The following is a 13383-nucleotide window of genomic DNA, read 5'->3' as shown; positions in this document are numbered from 1 at the left end:
TGTAACAGCCAATAAGTATAAGGTTTAAGCAACTAAATTTGATGTAGTGCACAGACTGTGGCTACGTGCCTCAAAGCTTAGTCACAACCAGGTAAATGTAAGATCACTTTGCAGGATTATCAACGCACATAACAAAAAAAAAATGTTTTTACAAAGCACCATGCAAGTAGCATGATCCATATGGATCACAGACATACAAGAAGATACATAGATAACAGGCAATAGAAAATAGGCTCCAATTAGCAAAGAAGCACAATAATTTTTCAAGTTAATCTCAATAACCTACCCGTCACCATCACCACTAATGGATGGTGCAGGAGCAGGGACAGTAACTGTGCCCACATTATCCACTTTGATCTGAATGGTGGTACTTAAGGGGCTCTTCAGATACCTTCTTTCAATGTTCCGCTCCAAATCAGCCAGCCTGGTTACAGCTATATCTAGGGGGTTGTCACTCTTCCGTTCCAGTGCGTGTGCACTGCTTTCTTCTTCGCCAGTAAATTCTCCATCATGCTCCTTGCACAATTTAGAAAATGACTTATGTTCAAAATATACCAAGTCCTCCCTTTCTGATGCAGGTTCTGGACACATCCAACCCTATGTATCAAAAGAATAATGTTACTATGGTTTCCTCTTGAAATGCCTGATGGGTGAATTACCTTTACTTAAAATATAGCAGCAGACACCAGTAGAGCTCAACGATCTTTACTAAAAGTTTTTACCTTGTGTTTCCTAATGCTAGTTAGAAATAAGAACAATAACAACAAAAAATTAAAAGAAACAATTGTGAGAGAAGTTTGAAGAAGAAAATTTAAGAACTTTTGACGCTATGAAAGGTAAAATGAAAATCAGCAAAGTATTCTAAGCAACTTTAGACTAAATGCTTATTCATTTCATGGAACCACTTCAACGGAAATCTCTCAGTGGTATCTGAACTTAGTTCTTCCTTTCCATTTCCTTTCCTTCTACTACTCTTCTGTATAGGTCTTTGTACTCACCATTTTTCTTTTAGCAGCAGGAGTTTACATGAGGTATTATATTTGTCTGTGTATAGCCTTTATCTGTGGTTCTTAACATAGTTAACTCCACTCATCCTGCAGCTCTCATGTTAAACATCCTCAGGGAATCCTTTCATGACCTCTTTAAGAGGTTAAGTCTCCATATTACAAGCTCACAAAGGATCTCTTCAAGAAAATTAGAGATACCAAGGGAAAATTTCATGCAACAATGGGTACAATAAAGGACAGAAACGGTATAGACCTAACAGAAGCAGAAGATACTAAGAAGAGGTGGCAAGAATACACAGAAGAACGATACAAAAAAGACCTTAATGACTTTGAAAACTATGATGGTGTGATCACTCGCCTAGAGCCAGACATCCTGGAATGCGAAGTCAAGTGAGCCTTAGGAAGCATCACTAGGAACAAAGCTAGTGGAGGTGTCAGAATTCCAGTTGAGCTATTTCAAATCCTAAAAGATGATGCTGTGAAAGTGCTGCACTCACTATGCCAGCAAATTTGGAAAACTCAGCAGTGGCCAGAGGACTGGAAAAGGTCAGTTTTCATTCCAATCCCAAAGAAAGGTAGTGCCAAAGAATGTTCAAACTATTGCACAATTGCACTCATCTCACACACTAGTAAAGTAATGCTCAAAATTCTCCAAGCCAGGCTTCAACAGTACGTGAACCGAGAACTTTCAGATGTTCAAGCTGGATTTAGAAAAGGCAGAGGAACCAGAGATCAAACTGCCAACATCTGTTGGATCATAGAAAAAGCAAGAGAGTTCCAGAAAAACATCTATTTCTGCTTCACTGACTACACTGAAGTGTTTGTGTGGATCACAACAAACTGTGGAAAATTCTTCAAGAGATGGGAATACCAGAGCATCTTACCTGCCTCCTGAGAAACTTGTATGCAGGTCAAGATGCAACAGTTAGAAGCAGACATGGAACAATGGACTGGTTCCGAATTGGAAAAGGAGTATGTCAAGGCTGTATATTGTCAGCCTGCTTATTTAACTTATATGCAGAGTACATCATGCGAAATGCCGGGCTGGATGAAGCACAAGCTGGAATCAAGATTTCAGGGAGAAATATCAATAACCTCAGATATGCAGATAACACCACTCTTACGGAAGAAAGCAAAGAGGAACTAAAGAGCCTCTTGATGAAGGTGAAAGAGGAGAGTGAAAAAGTTGTCTTAAAACTCAACATTCAAAAAACGAAGATCATCGCATCGGGTCTCAACACTTCACGGCAAATAGATGGGGAAACAATGGAAACAGTGACAGATTTTATTTTCTTGGACTCCAAGATCACGTTGACTGCAGACATGAAATTAAAAAACGCTTGCTACTTTGAGGAAAAGCTATGACAAACCTAGACAGCATATTAAAAAGCAGAGACATTACTTTGCCAACAAAGGTCCGTCTAGTCAAAACTATAATTTTTCCATTAGTCATGTATGGATGTGAGAATTGGACCATAAAGAAGCCTGAGCACCGAAGAATTGATGCTTTTGAATTGTGGTGTTGGAGAAGACTCTTGAGAATCCCTTGGACTGCAAGGAGATACAACCAGTGCATCCTAAAGGAAATCAGTCCTGAATATTCACTGAAAGGACTGATGCTGAAGCTGAAACTCCAACACTTTTGGCCACCTAATGCGAAGAGCTGACTCTTCAGTAAAGACCCTGATGCTGGGAAAGATTGAAGGCAGGAGGAGGAGATGACAGAGGATGAGAAGGAGATGACAGAGGACAAGATGGTTGGATGACATCACTGACTCAATGGATATGAGTTTGAGCAATCTCTGGGAGATGATTAAGGACAGGGAAGCCCGGCATGCTGCAGACCATAGTGTTGCAAAGAGTCGGACATGACTGAGCAACTGAACAACAGCAAGACTTGTGGTACTTGCAATTTTATACTACTGTGATTATTAATCTTTCTACCTCTAAATTCCATGAGGATAGGGACCACGTCTGCTTTCATATTATCTCCAGCACAGTGAAGGTAAATAGTAGGCACTCAATATTTACATGTTGATTGAATAAATGGATGATCTTATAACTCAGCTTGCTTATATTGACCTTCTACTTCAAAATCCTTCAAAATTTCCCTACTGTTTAGCCAAGTCCACATTTTTACTATGACATTCACGTACCTCAGTCTACCTCTTCCTCTAGTGTTCTCGTCACAAATCCCACACTGTAGTCAAATTCCACAATTTACAACTTCAGAAAACATGTCCTAATTTTCCGGATGCTCGTGCTTTGCTCAGGCTGTTTACTCTTTCTAGTACGGCATTCCTTGTCAAAAGCTGACTCACTTTCTCAAGCTCTATCTCAACTTCTACATGAATGTTCCCTCATCTCTTCCATGTCTCTACCAGAAGTTGTGTATTCTTTTTCTAAATTCATGTGTGACTCTGTACTTCTCTATGATCAGTTTAACAGATTCTGCAGAGATGTATACATGTCTTATTTCTCTATTAGATGACAAGTTTTCTGAGGGCAGAAACCCTTTTTTTCCCAATTTTGTAGTGCCTATTGTCTATGTGGACTAGGTACTTAGTAAATGCATATCAAATGCAAAACAGAATAAGCATTATACTTTTTATTACACCTTTTCAGAGATAATTATTTTATCTTATATATTACAATCAAGTCCTCTTCTTTACTCAGTAGAACATTTATATTTGTGAAGTAACGATAGAATTATGAATAGTGAACATAAGTGCATTAGGTAGAAGTCATGTCAAATAAACCTCATTACCAGATTTTGAAAGGGGTACTAAATTTGCCAAATCAAGGGAACCCTGTAAACATAGTATATCTGGATCTCTGCAAAGCAATTGACAAGACAAAAAAATGAAGACTAAAGAAGTCTAGAGGGTTGAAAACTGTTTCCAAAGAATGGTGATTGTCAGAACTTCGATCACCTCAGAAAAGGTCCCCAGGGCTAATGGTCAAAGGATCTGCATTTGGTTTGTCCTGTTAATACACTAGGAGTAACTTAGTTGATTGCTATTAAATCTGCAGATGATTTAAAATTAGGAAGAAAGTTTAATATTCCATATGACAGGACCAAGATAAAAATAGTTCCAAATGCTGAAAAATAACCCAAATGAAATTTATTAAAAAAAATGATAAATGTAAATTTTAGATCTGAAGTTTAAGCAACTAATAACAGAAATAACTACATGTGCCAGAACTCCCTTAAAAGCTCTTTGGAAAGAGGCCTAGGGTTTTTTTGTTTTTTGCTTTGCTTTTTCATTGTGCATACTTGGCAAAGCAAGAGTATGATGTGGATGCTAAAAAGTTAGTACAAATTCAAACAGCATTAATGAAGAATAGTGCCAGATTAAGGAAAGTAACAGTTCCACACACACATTCAGACAGTGCTATGTACAGCTATGGATACAACATTTTAAGAAGAATATTGACACTGGTGTTTTTGTACATGGAACCTATTTCTGGTTGAAGGAATTAATTAGCTTATAAAAGAGAAAACTAAGAAAGAGACATAGGGGCTATCTCATGAAGAACTGGGAGAGTAGTTGTTTTATAAACTCTCAACATAACTAAGACTAGAGATCTGCAGATTCTTCTACAAAATAATCAGTAATTTCCAAATTATAAGCAATATTAAAAATATAAATGAAGGCACCTAAGTAGTCCCACAGGCCACCTGTTTAATGCGTCTTCACAGTGACGAGCTTCCCATGTTAAACATATAACCCTATTTTCTTAAAAAAATCATTAAATCTTGTATAGATATTAAAATAATATTTTGCAGTTATTTTCATCATTTTTGTTTTTAGACTCTTCAAGAATATAATTCATTTTATTAGAATAATACAGAATATTTCAGCAATACTTAATAATAGAATGTTAAAACATTTCACTTGAAAAAACAAATTCTACTTTTCTTATATATTTAGAACACAGCCAAGAATGTCTAATCAGCTAGTAATGTGGTAAGGTTAATGCACAAAAAAATGAGTATGTCTCCAGGAAAATATTTCAGGCCCATACCCTGATTAATATTAAAAACGATGAAGATATGCTTTCCCAGCCAACAGTCAATTAGAACTAGAAAATTAGATGAATGAAGTTCAAGGAAATTTGGGCAAGTAGAACCAATCAAATTTAAACCAGCAAGTAGTAGCAAGTGACCACGAGAGAGGACAAAAACAGACTATGAAGAGCAGTCACGATCTTACAAAAAGCAAAGCACACTAGGATCATTTAACATAGGAGCCAAACCTCTTCACATTTCCTTAGGGAATCAGTATCTAATAATTGGTCTTCACACTCATGATCCTGTGTCACCAAGATAATTTAAATCAACCTCATTATTCTCAATTTAAGAAGGCAGTATAATGCATAACATAAGCAATACAACAAATATGTTAAAAAAAATTATGGGACTAAATGGAATAATTTTCATTTCTCTAGAAAATCAACTTGGTAGAAGAGCTCATTTGTTAAAGATGCCAAATAAATGAGGCATTTTTATATTATATTATAGTACTAGGAGGAAGATACAGTTTGCTAACAAAATAGATTCAACAAATGATAAATTTTTGCCTCCCGAAGTTGGTAATTAATTATGTTTGTGTCAAGAAGGGATATTAGAACTGGAAAGTGACATTTTTTGGAAAGCTTCAAAAATTTCCAAATACCACAGGATAATGTTATAGCATAAATTTCTCATCTGAATAAAACACAAAATACCAAATCAAATTACACAGAGCCTACATTTTTCTAAACTTTTCCAAGTATATACTTATCCATCATCCATCCATTTATTCTCAGAGACATCACCTTATTATCAATTGAAAAAAACCTTTACACCCCTTTCCAAAACTGAAAATTCTTGCACAAAGATAAAGCCTTCCTCCTGCCTGTCCATCGGAAGCCAGTTCTGTTCATGGTAAATACTTGTGACATGGTAATGCCCAGTAGATAAATAAATTAATTTAAAATTTACATATATATGTAGGGTGTACATATGAATATGTGTATCATAGTATAATGTATGTTTGGATATATATTCTCTAATTTTAAATTATATAGAATGAAATTTTGACATATAACATGGCTTGGATGCAAGGAAGTTCATCTATATGAAAAAGTATAGTAGGAATTTGATAGAGCATTATATGTATCATGGGTAAAAAGATGAAATAATGCTTGTGGTAAAAAACTGCATACTAGAAATGACAGTTTTGAATATCATTAAGGAGCAGCAAGATTTAGTAAAAAAAGAACCCAGACTCTGGAGTCAGACAGACTTGATTTGAATTCACATTTAGCCACTTACTATATGACCACTGGCAGGTTACTTACTTTGAGTCTTGTTCCTTACCTGTAAGATGGGGAAAATTAATTCAGGATCATTTTGAGAATTAAATGAGATAAAGTGAAAACATTTAGCAGAGTAACTGGCATATATCAGGCATATAACAAATAATAGTTACCTTCCATCATCCTAAAAACAGATTTCATTCCAAGTCAATTTTACCTTCACTTGCAAACTTGCTGATGCAACTCTCCTTTCTAGATCTTCTACCTGTTGAAGAATATTCAAATCCATTTCCATTGCTTGTTCTTCTATTGACCAGTTCTCCACAATGTCTCGAGTTATCTGGTTTTCTTCATTTTCATTTAATTCAATAATGGCAACTATAGTTGAAAAGAAATTAATTTTAATAGCTACTTTATTCTGTAATAATTTCTTCTAGAAAGTGAATAAGATTCCAGGGATAACATATACGTATAACTTAACACACAAAAATGTACTTGTGTATACATAGGCAGATTATTCTTTTTTTTTTTTTTTAAGCTGTGCCATGGGGCTTGTGGGAATTTTTAGTTCTCCAACCAGGGACTGATCAAACCTGGGCCCTGGCAGTGAGAGTACAGAGTCCCAACCAGTGGACTGCCAGGAAATTTCCAGCAGATTACTCTTAAAAGTAGGAACATCCTTTTCTAAGAAACAAAACAATAAGTCTATAGGTTGTGACAAATTATAAGAAAGTAACAGCTATTTAAAGAGGTACTATTTGTTGAGCAAATGCTTACTAGTAATAAATTAAGCATTATGATATACTAAAATATTTTAAGATTAAAGGATTATCATAACTAAGCAAGAGAATAGAAATCTCTCTTAAGTACATACCATCCTTATTCTTAATGCAAGCTTGAGTAATATAATCCAAGTGTTTCTGAATTTGTTTTTGTAATGCCTTTTCTCTTATTCCTCTGAGATGGAGCACTTTCAGCAAAGCTTTTAGGTCCTCTGGGTCAATAATTCTCCACCAACCAAACTGCATTTCTAAATTAAAATAAATATGTAGATCTTTTTATAAATATCTTGAATATGAATTAATGGCACAATGCAAATTGAAAGATTTATAACTAAATATAAAAGTCTCAAAGATTCAGTTATGTGGAATCTATAACAATAAAATAAAGTAAGTAAGTGACTATAAACCATACCTTCTGGAATAGGTTTTGGACTAGGAAAATCTACTGGTTTTGCTACTTCAACAGCTGCAGGTTGAGTTGAAGAGACTTTTTCATTCTGTGGTACTGGAGATTCACTTTTACTTGGTGCAGCATTAGGAGTCAAGAATGTATTACTATTTCCTTCTGACAGTCCCAACCCTGATCCCAGATTAGGTAAAGGTGATGTAAATGGAATATTGGAAGTAAGCACACCAGCAGGCCACCCACAAAACTGGAGTCCCATCATAGACATTCCACTTTTCACCTGCAAGAAACAAAACATTTTAGAAGTAGGACAATCTAAGGAGTTAGGAAAAGTGTTTAGAACTAGAAATTGTTTTCAAAATTCTGAAAAAATATTTTTTCACATATCACAATTAGAGGCAAACTAAATACATCAGTAACAATGTTAAATTTCATGTTTTGTTTGCTCCTCAAAGTAATTTCTTTTTAGATAATGTAATAATAATAAGCTAAAAAGTAGTTAGAGAAGTCTTTAACTTAGACATAAGTAGTTCTGATGAAAGTTGGTGATAACAATTTTGGCTCTTCAGTTTTCAAGCCATGGCAGGGATAATATTACAAACATTCAACTTATTTCCCTTAAGAGAAAACATTTATGGGATCAAAGATTAGACAAAGCAACATAAACATGAGTTACAATTAACAGCACTAACCTGAAGAGGTGATAAAGTAAATGGATTTAGGCCACCAGGATTCTGAGCAGATGATCCAAGAAGAGGAGCTGGGGAGGGTGAAGGTGACTTAGATAGTGGCTGAGACTGAGGGGTCACTAAAGAAGCAGTTGACATACTGGCATGGGTAAGTGATGTGTCATCACAAGGTGTCCTTGGCAAAAGGCTAAACCACTGTCTGTTCTTTTCAGTCAATGTCTTTAACAACTGGTCATTGGGGAGAGGACTATAGAACTTCCCTGGACCACTTGAACTGGTATTGAACAGATTATTAGAGTCTATCTTTTCCACGTTACTTTGTGTTGCTGTTGATTGAATGCTGCCCAATGAATGTTTTCCACTGTTTTGATATGACAATGTGCACCCATTTGCACTAATATTTGGTTTGGGGGTCATTACATCGGACTCAGGAGACATCTTAGCTACTTCTAAAAGCTTGCTTAATTTTGAAAAAGAGCCAGGTTTCTGAAGAAACAGATTTGTGTTATCTTTCTCTTTAGTATCTTCCTTTTGCTTACAGTGATCTGGATTTGAACAATTTAAAATGTCCTCAGAAGTCTCAAATATTTCTTCTTTGATTTGGATACTTTTTGCCTTTTTTAGTTTTTCTCTTTCTTTTGCAATTTCTTCTAGTCCTAAAAAATTGAAAAGCATTATAAAACTTCATTACTCCAGATCAAACCAATACTATATAATTATATTCTTTTACTACTTATCAAGTTACATGCATAAATATTTTAGGAAACCTTTATAGATTACATAATACTCTCCATTTTCCCCTTTTTTATAGATTAGATTTTTTGCTCACTCAAAAATTAATATAATTTTGTAACTAATAATTAGAAAACACTAAAATTAAAAAATTTTAAAAGCCCTAATATACAGCAAAAATTACTATTAATATTTTTGAATAATACTTGCAGGCAGTCTATATGCACATACATATACACTTAACCTATAAATTAAAAAAAAGTAAATCTTATTATATACATAATATTCTAACCTATATGTTTTGCTCTGTAAACATCCTGATATGTCAATAAATACATAACTACATCATAAATTTTAATGGCTATAGAATACTCAGTGGAATACATCATCAATTTAAATAATCCATCTTCTACTAATGGCTATTAATAGGGCCCAGTTATTTGCTATTATAAATAATGCTATAAATGATGTGCATCTGTATCTTTGGTCTTACATTTTTTTAAAAAAATTACTTCCTTAGGATACTCACTGAGTACTAAAGATACATACTTTTCAGAGTTTTTGAAGTACATTGTCAAACCAAAGTTGAGATCAATACACACTCATATTAGAAATAAGAGCATCTGTTTGCCTACACCCTCAAGGAAACTAAATATTATCAATGTTTTTTGTTTTTGCCAATATCTGGGAGACAAAAATCAAAACCACCTTTTTTATTTTCCTGATCGCCAGTAAGGCTGAATATCTTTTCATGGGTTTACTGGCATTTCTTCTTTGTGAACTTCTGGTTCATATTTTTGAATAGTGTTTCAAAAATAATTTATAAGAATCATTTTAAAAATATAAATTCAGTACTTTATTCAATTTGAAAAGTAATGTATGTCCAAGGTAAAATATTCAGTAATGATAGGTATAAATGAAACCGCTTCTGCTTTACTCCCTCAATCCCTATTTCTATTCTTCAAAGGTAACTGTGGTTAATAAATCATATCTATGTATCCTTCTAGAAATCTTACATGCATATATATCAATATGACTATTGTTTTGCACTATTACATAAATGAGATACTACTATTCACTCTTCTGCAACCTGAAATAAAATCTAAACTTCTAAGCAAGGCCTACAATGCTGTATGGTCTGGTTCCTGAAAATTTCTACAACCTCTGACCGTTCTTGTACTTGCTAAAGCTTGCTCTTTTCTCCCCTTTCTTTAGCTTCTCAAACATGCCCAGTTCTTTGCTTTCTGGGGCAGTTTGCACTTGCCGCTTCCTCTGTCTGGGATACTGTTTTGTTGACCTGGCTCCTTATCCTTCATGTCTCAGATCAAGTCATTTCCTCACAGAGGTTTTCTCTGATCAAGAAAGGTTTCTCTGATCTGATAAAGGTTTTCACTTTATCTAGAGTAGAATCCCTAGCCCATTTACTTTATTTATTTTACTGACATAGAGCTGATGTACAATATTATATAAGTCACAGGTATATAATGTAGTGATTCACAATTTTTAAAGGTTATATTCCCTTTATAGTTATTTAAAAATATTGGCTATATTCCCTGGGTTGTGCATTATACCATTGTATCTTATTTTACCCATTCACTTTAGGTTATCATTCTATGTATTTCCTTCACAGAATTTATCATTATAAACAATAACCTGTTTATTTTCTCCACCTCCACCCACACACCAGAATTTAAATTAACGAGCTTTACTTAAAACCAGAGCAATGTCTATCTTGCTTGTTATTGTATCCCAAACGCCTAACATGGTGGCTGCTATAAAATAGAAGCTCAGTAAATATTTCTTGACTGATAAAATAAAAGGAGGGATATTTAATTGGTCTGGGGCAGTGCTCATTTTTGTTTTTATTTTTTTATTTATTTTTTAAAGATTATTTTATTTTTTAATTTTTATTTTTTGGCTGCATCACATAGCATGTGGGCTCCTAGTCCCCCAACCAGGGATCGAACCTGTGAGCCCTGCATTGGAAGCACAGAGTCTTAACCACCGGACCACCATGGAAGTCCCTCATTTTTTTTTTTAGCTTGTTAGATGATTCTTATTACATATAAGGGAAAACCACTCTGGGATATTTCTTTATTTGCTTTGTACCTTCAAATTACTTACAATTTTGTCATTTTAAATTAGATTCTATTGATTATATGGTAGTTCTAGTTTCAATTTTTTGAGGAGCCTCCATGTTGTTTTTCTTAAATCTGTTTAATTATGTTTATTTTTAATTGATTGATTATTGCTTTACAATATTGGTTTCATTTCTGCCATACATCAACATGAATTAGCCATAGGTGTACATTTGTCCCCTTCCTCTTGAACCTCCCTCCACCTCCCACCCTTTCCCACCCCTCTAGGTTGTTACAGAGCCCTGAGCTGATTTCCACTGCCTATCTATTTTACATATGTTAGTGTGTATGCTTCCATGCTACTCTCTCCATTCATCTTAACCTCTCCTCTCCTTCTTCTTGCCTTCCCGTGTTCTTAAGTTTGTTCTCTATGTCTGCATCTCCATTGCTGCCCTGCAAATAGGTTCATCAGTTCCGTCTTTCTAGATTCCACATATATGCATTAATACACAGTATTTGTTTTTCTCCTTCTGACTTATTTCACTCTGTTTAATATGCTCTAGGCTCATCTACCTCATTAGAACTGACTCAATGTGTTCCTTTTTATGGCTGAGTAGTATTCCATTGTGTATATGTACCACAGCTTCTTTATCCATTCATCTTGTTGATGGACACCTAGGTTGCTTCCATGTCCTAGCTATTATATGCAGTGCTGCAATGAACACTGGAATACATGTGTCTTTTTCAGTTTTGGTTTTCCCAGGGTATATGCCTAGAAGTAGTATTGCTAGGTTGTATGGTGGTTTTATTTCTAATTTTTTAAGGAATCTCCATACTCTCTTCCATAATGGCTGTATCAATTTACGTATTGTTTTCCACTGTGCCTGCACCAATTTACATTCCCACCAACAGTGTACAGAGGTTCCTTTTTTCTCTACATTCTCCCTCACCAGCACTTGTTATTTCTTGTCTTTTTGATAACAGCCATTCTGACAGGTAAGAGGTGATATTTCATGATGATTTTGATTTGATTGATTTTTGATTAATGATGTTGAGCATCTTATCATGTACAATCTGTGTGTCCTCTTTGGAAGAATGTCTATTTAGAAACTCTGCCCATTTTAAAATCAGATTGTTTTTCTGCTGTTGAATTGTATAAGTTCTTTATACATTTTGGATGGTAGTCCCTTATGAGATATATAATTTGCAGATATTTATCCTCAATCAGCAGCTTGCCTTTCATTGAAGATTTCCTTTGTTATACAGAAGTATTTTAATATGATTAGTCCCACTTATTTATTTTTTGTTGGTTATATTAACTTACTATTTTAATTAATTTTCCATGCTTATTTTTAAATATTTTAAGCAAACAATTAAAAAAAGAACCACCACACTACCCTATTAAGTTAACATTGACATCAATTTTGAAAAAGAAATAAAGTACAATTGAAGCCTTCTTATATCCCTCTCTGACTCCATTTGGTAGCTACTTCTGCCCTGAGAGAAGCAGAGCATGACTTATACACATCATTCCAACACGTGATTTTGTATTCTTAATTCATACAATTTACGTTCATAAGAAATATATTATTATGCAAACCAATAACAATACTGTTTACTATATGCCAACAATGCTTACATGCCAGCCACTATTCTAAGCACATTAAATGCATATTTCATGAGCCTCCTTGTCCCCATAATATTTTTTGTTATGTTTTTCCTTGTGAAATTTTTATTGTTTTTTAAATTTATTTATTTTTAATTGGAGGATAATTGCTGTACAATATTGTGTTGATTTCTGCCATATGTCAACATGAATCAGTCACATAGTATATGTATGTCCCCTACCTCTGGAACCTCCCTCCCACCTCCTACCCCACACACTCCTCTAGGTTGTCACAGAGCACTGGATTTGAGCTCCCTCTGTTATACAGCAAATTTTCACTGGCAATCTAATTTCACATATCAGTTCAGTCACTCAGTCATATCCGACTCTTTGCGACCCCATGGACTGCAGCACGCCAGGTCTCCCTGTCCATCACCAACTCCCGGAGTTTACTCAAACTCATGTCCATTGAGTTGGTGATGCCATGCAACCATCTTATCCTCTGTCGTCCCCTTCTCCTCCTGCCTTCAATCTTTCCCAACATCAGGGTCTTTTCAAATGAGTCAGCTCTTCACATCAGGTGACCAAAATACTGGAGTTTCAGCTTCAATATCAGTCCTTCCAATGCACACCCAGGACTGATCTCCTTTAGGATGGACTGGTTGGATCTCCTTGCAGTTCAAGGGACTCTCAAGAGTCTTCTCCAACACCACAGTTCAAAAGCATCAATTCTTCAGTGCTCAGCTTTCTTTATAGTCCAACTCTCACATCCATACATG

At 34.9% G+C, this 13383-nt stretch overlaps 1 protein-coding gene across 8 annotated transcripts in view; it reads right to left on the bottom strand.

The window, feature by feature from the left end:
- BAZ2B (bromodomain adjacent to zinc finger domain 2B) overlaps positions 1-13383 on the bottom strand; it is a 414086-nt gene that overhangs the window by 25426 nt on the left and 375277 nt on the right. For 4 of the 8 annotated variants that reach the window (XM_081582778.1, XM_081582779.1, XM_081582780.1 and 1 more), the window contains 5 exons: positions 8192-8844; positions 7506-7779; positions 7186-7341; positions 6529-6689; positions 287-597 (listed from right to left, as the gene is read on the bottom strand). In XM_081582778.1, the coding sequence (XP_081438904.1) occupies positions 287-597; positions 6529-6689; positions 7186-7341; positions 7506-7779; positions 8192-8844 (1555 nt within the window). The remainder of the gene's footprint in view (positions 1-286; positions 598-6528; positions 6690-7185; positions 7342-7505; positions 7780-8191; positions 8845-13383) is intronic. The other 4 variants (XM_081582781.1, XM_081582783.1, XM_081582784.1 and 1 more) reach the window with 1 other exon arrangement.

The sequence above is a fragment of the Giraffa tippelskirchi genome, chromosome 3 (genome assembly GCF_054371585.1).
Source record: "Giraffa tippelskirchi isolate mGirTip1 chromosome 3, T2T-mGirTip1v1.2.pri, whole genome shotgun sequence".
In the NCBI taxonomy this organism is placed as follows: domain Eukaryota; kingdom Metazoa; phylum Chordata; class Mammalia; order Artiodactyla; family Giraffidae; genus Giraffa; species Giraffa tippelskirchi.
This window is presented reverse-complemented; position numbering and strand designations above follow the sequence as displayed.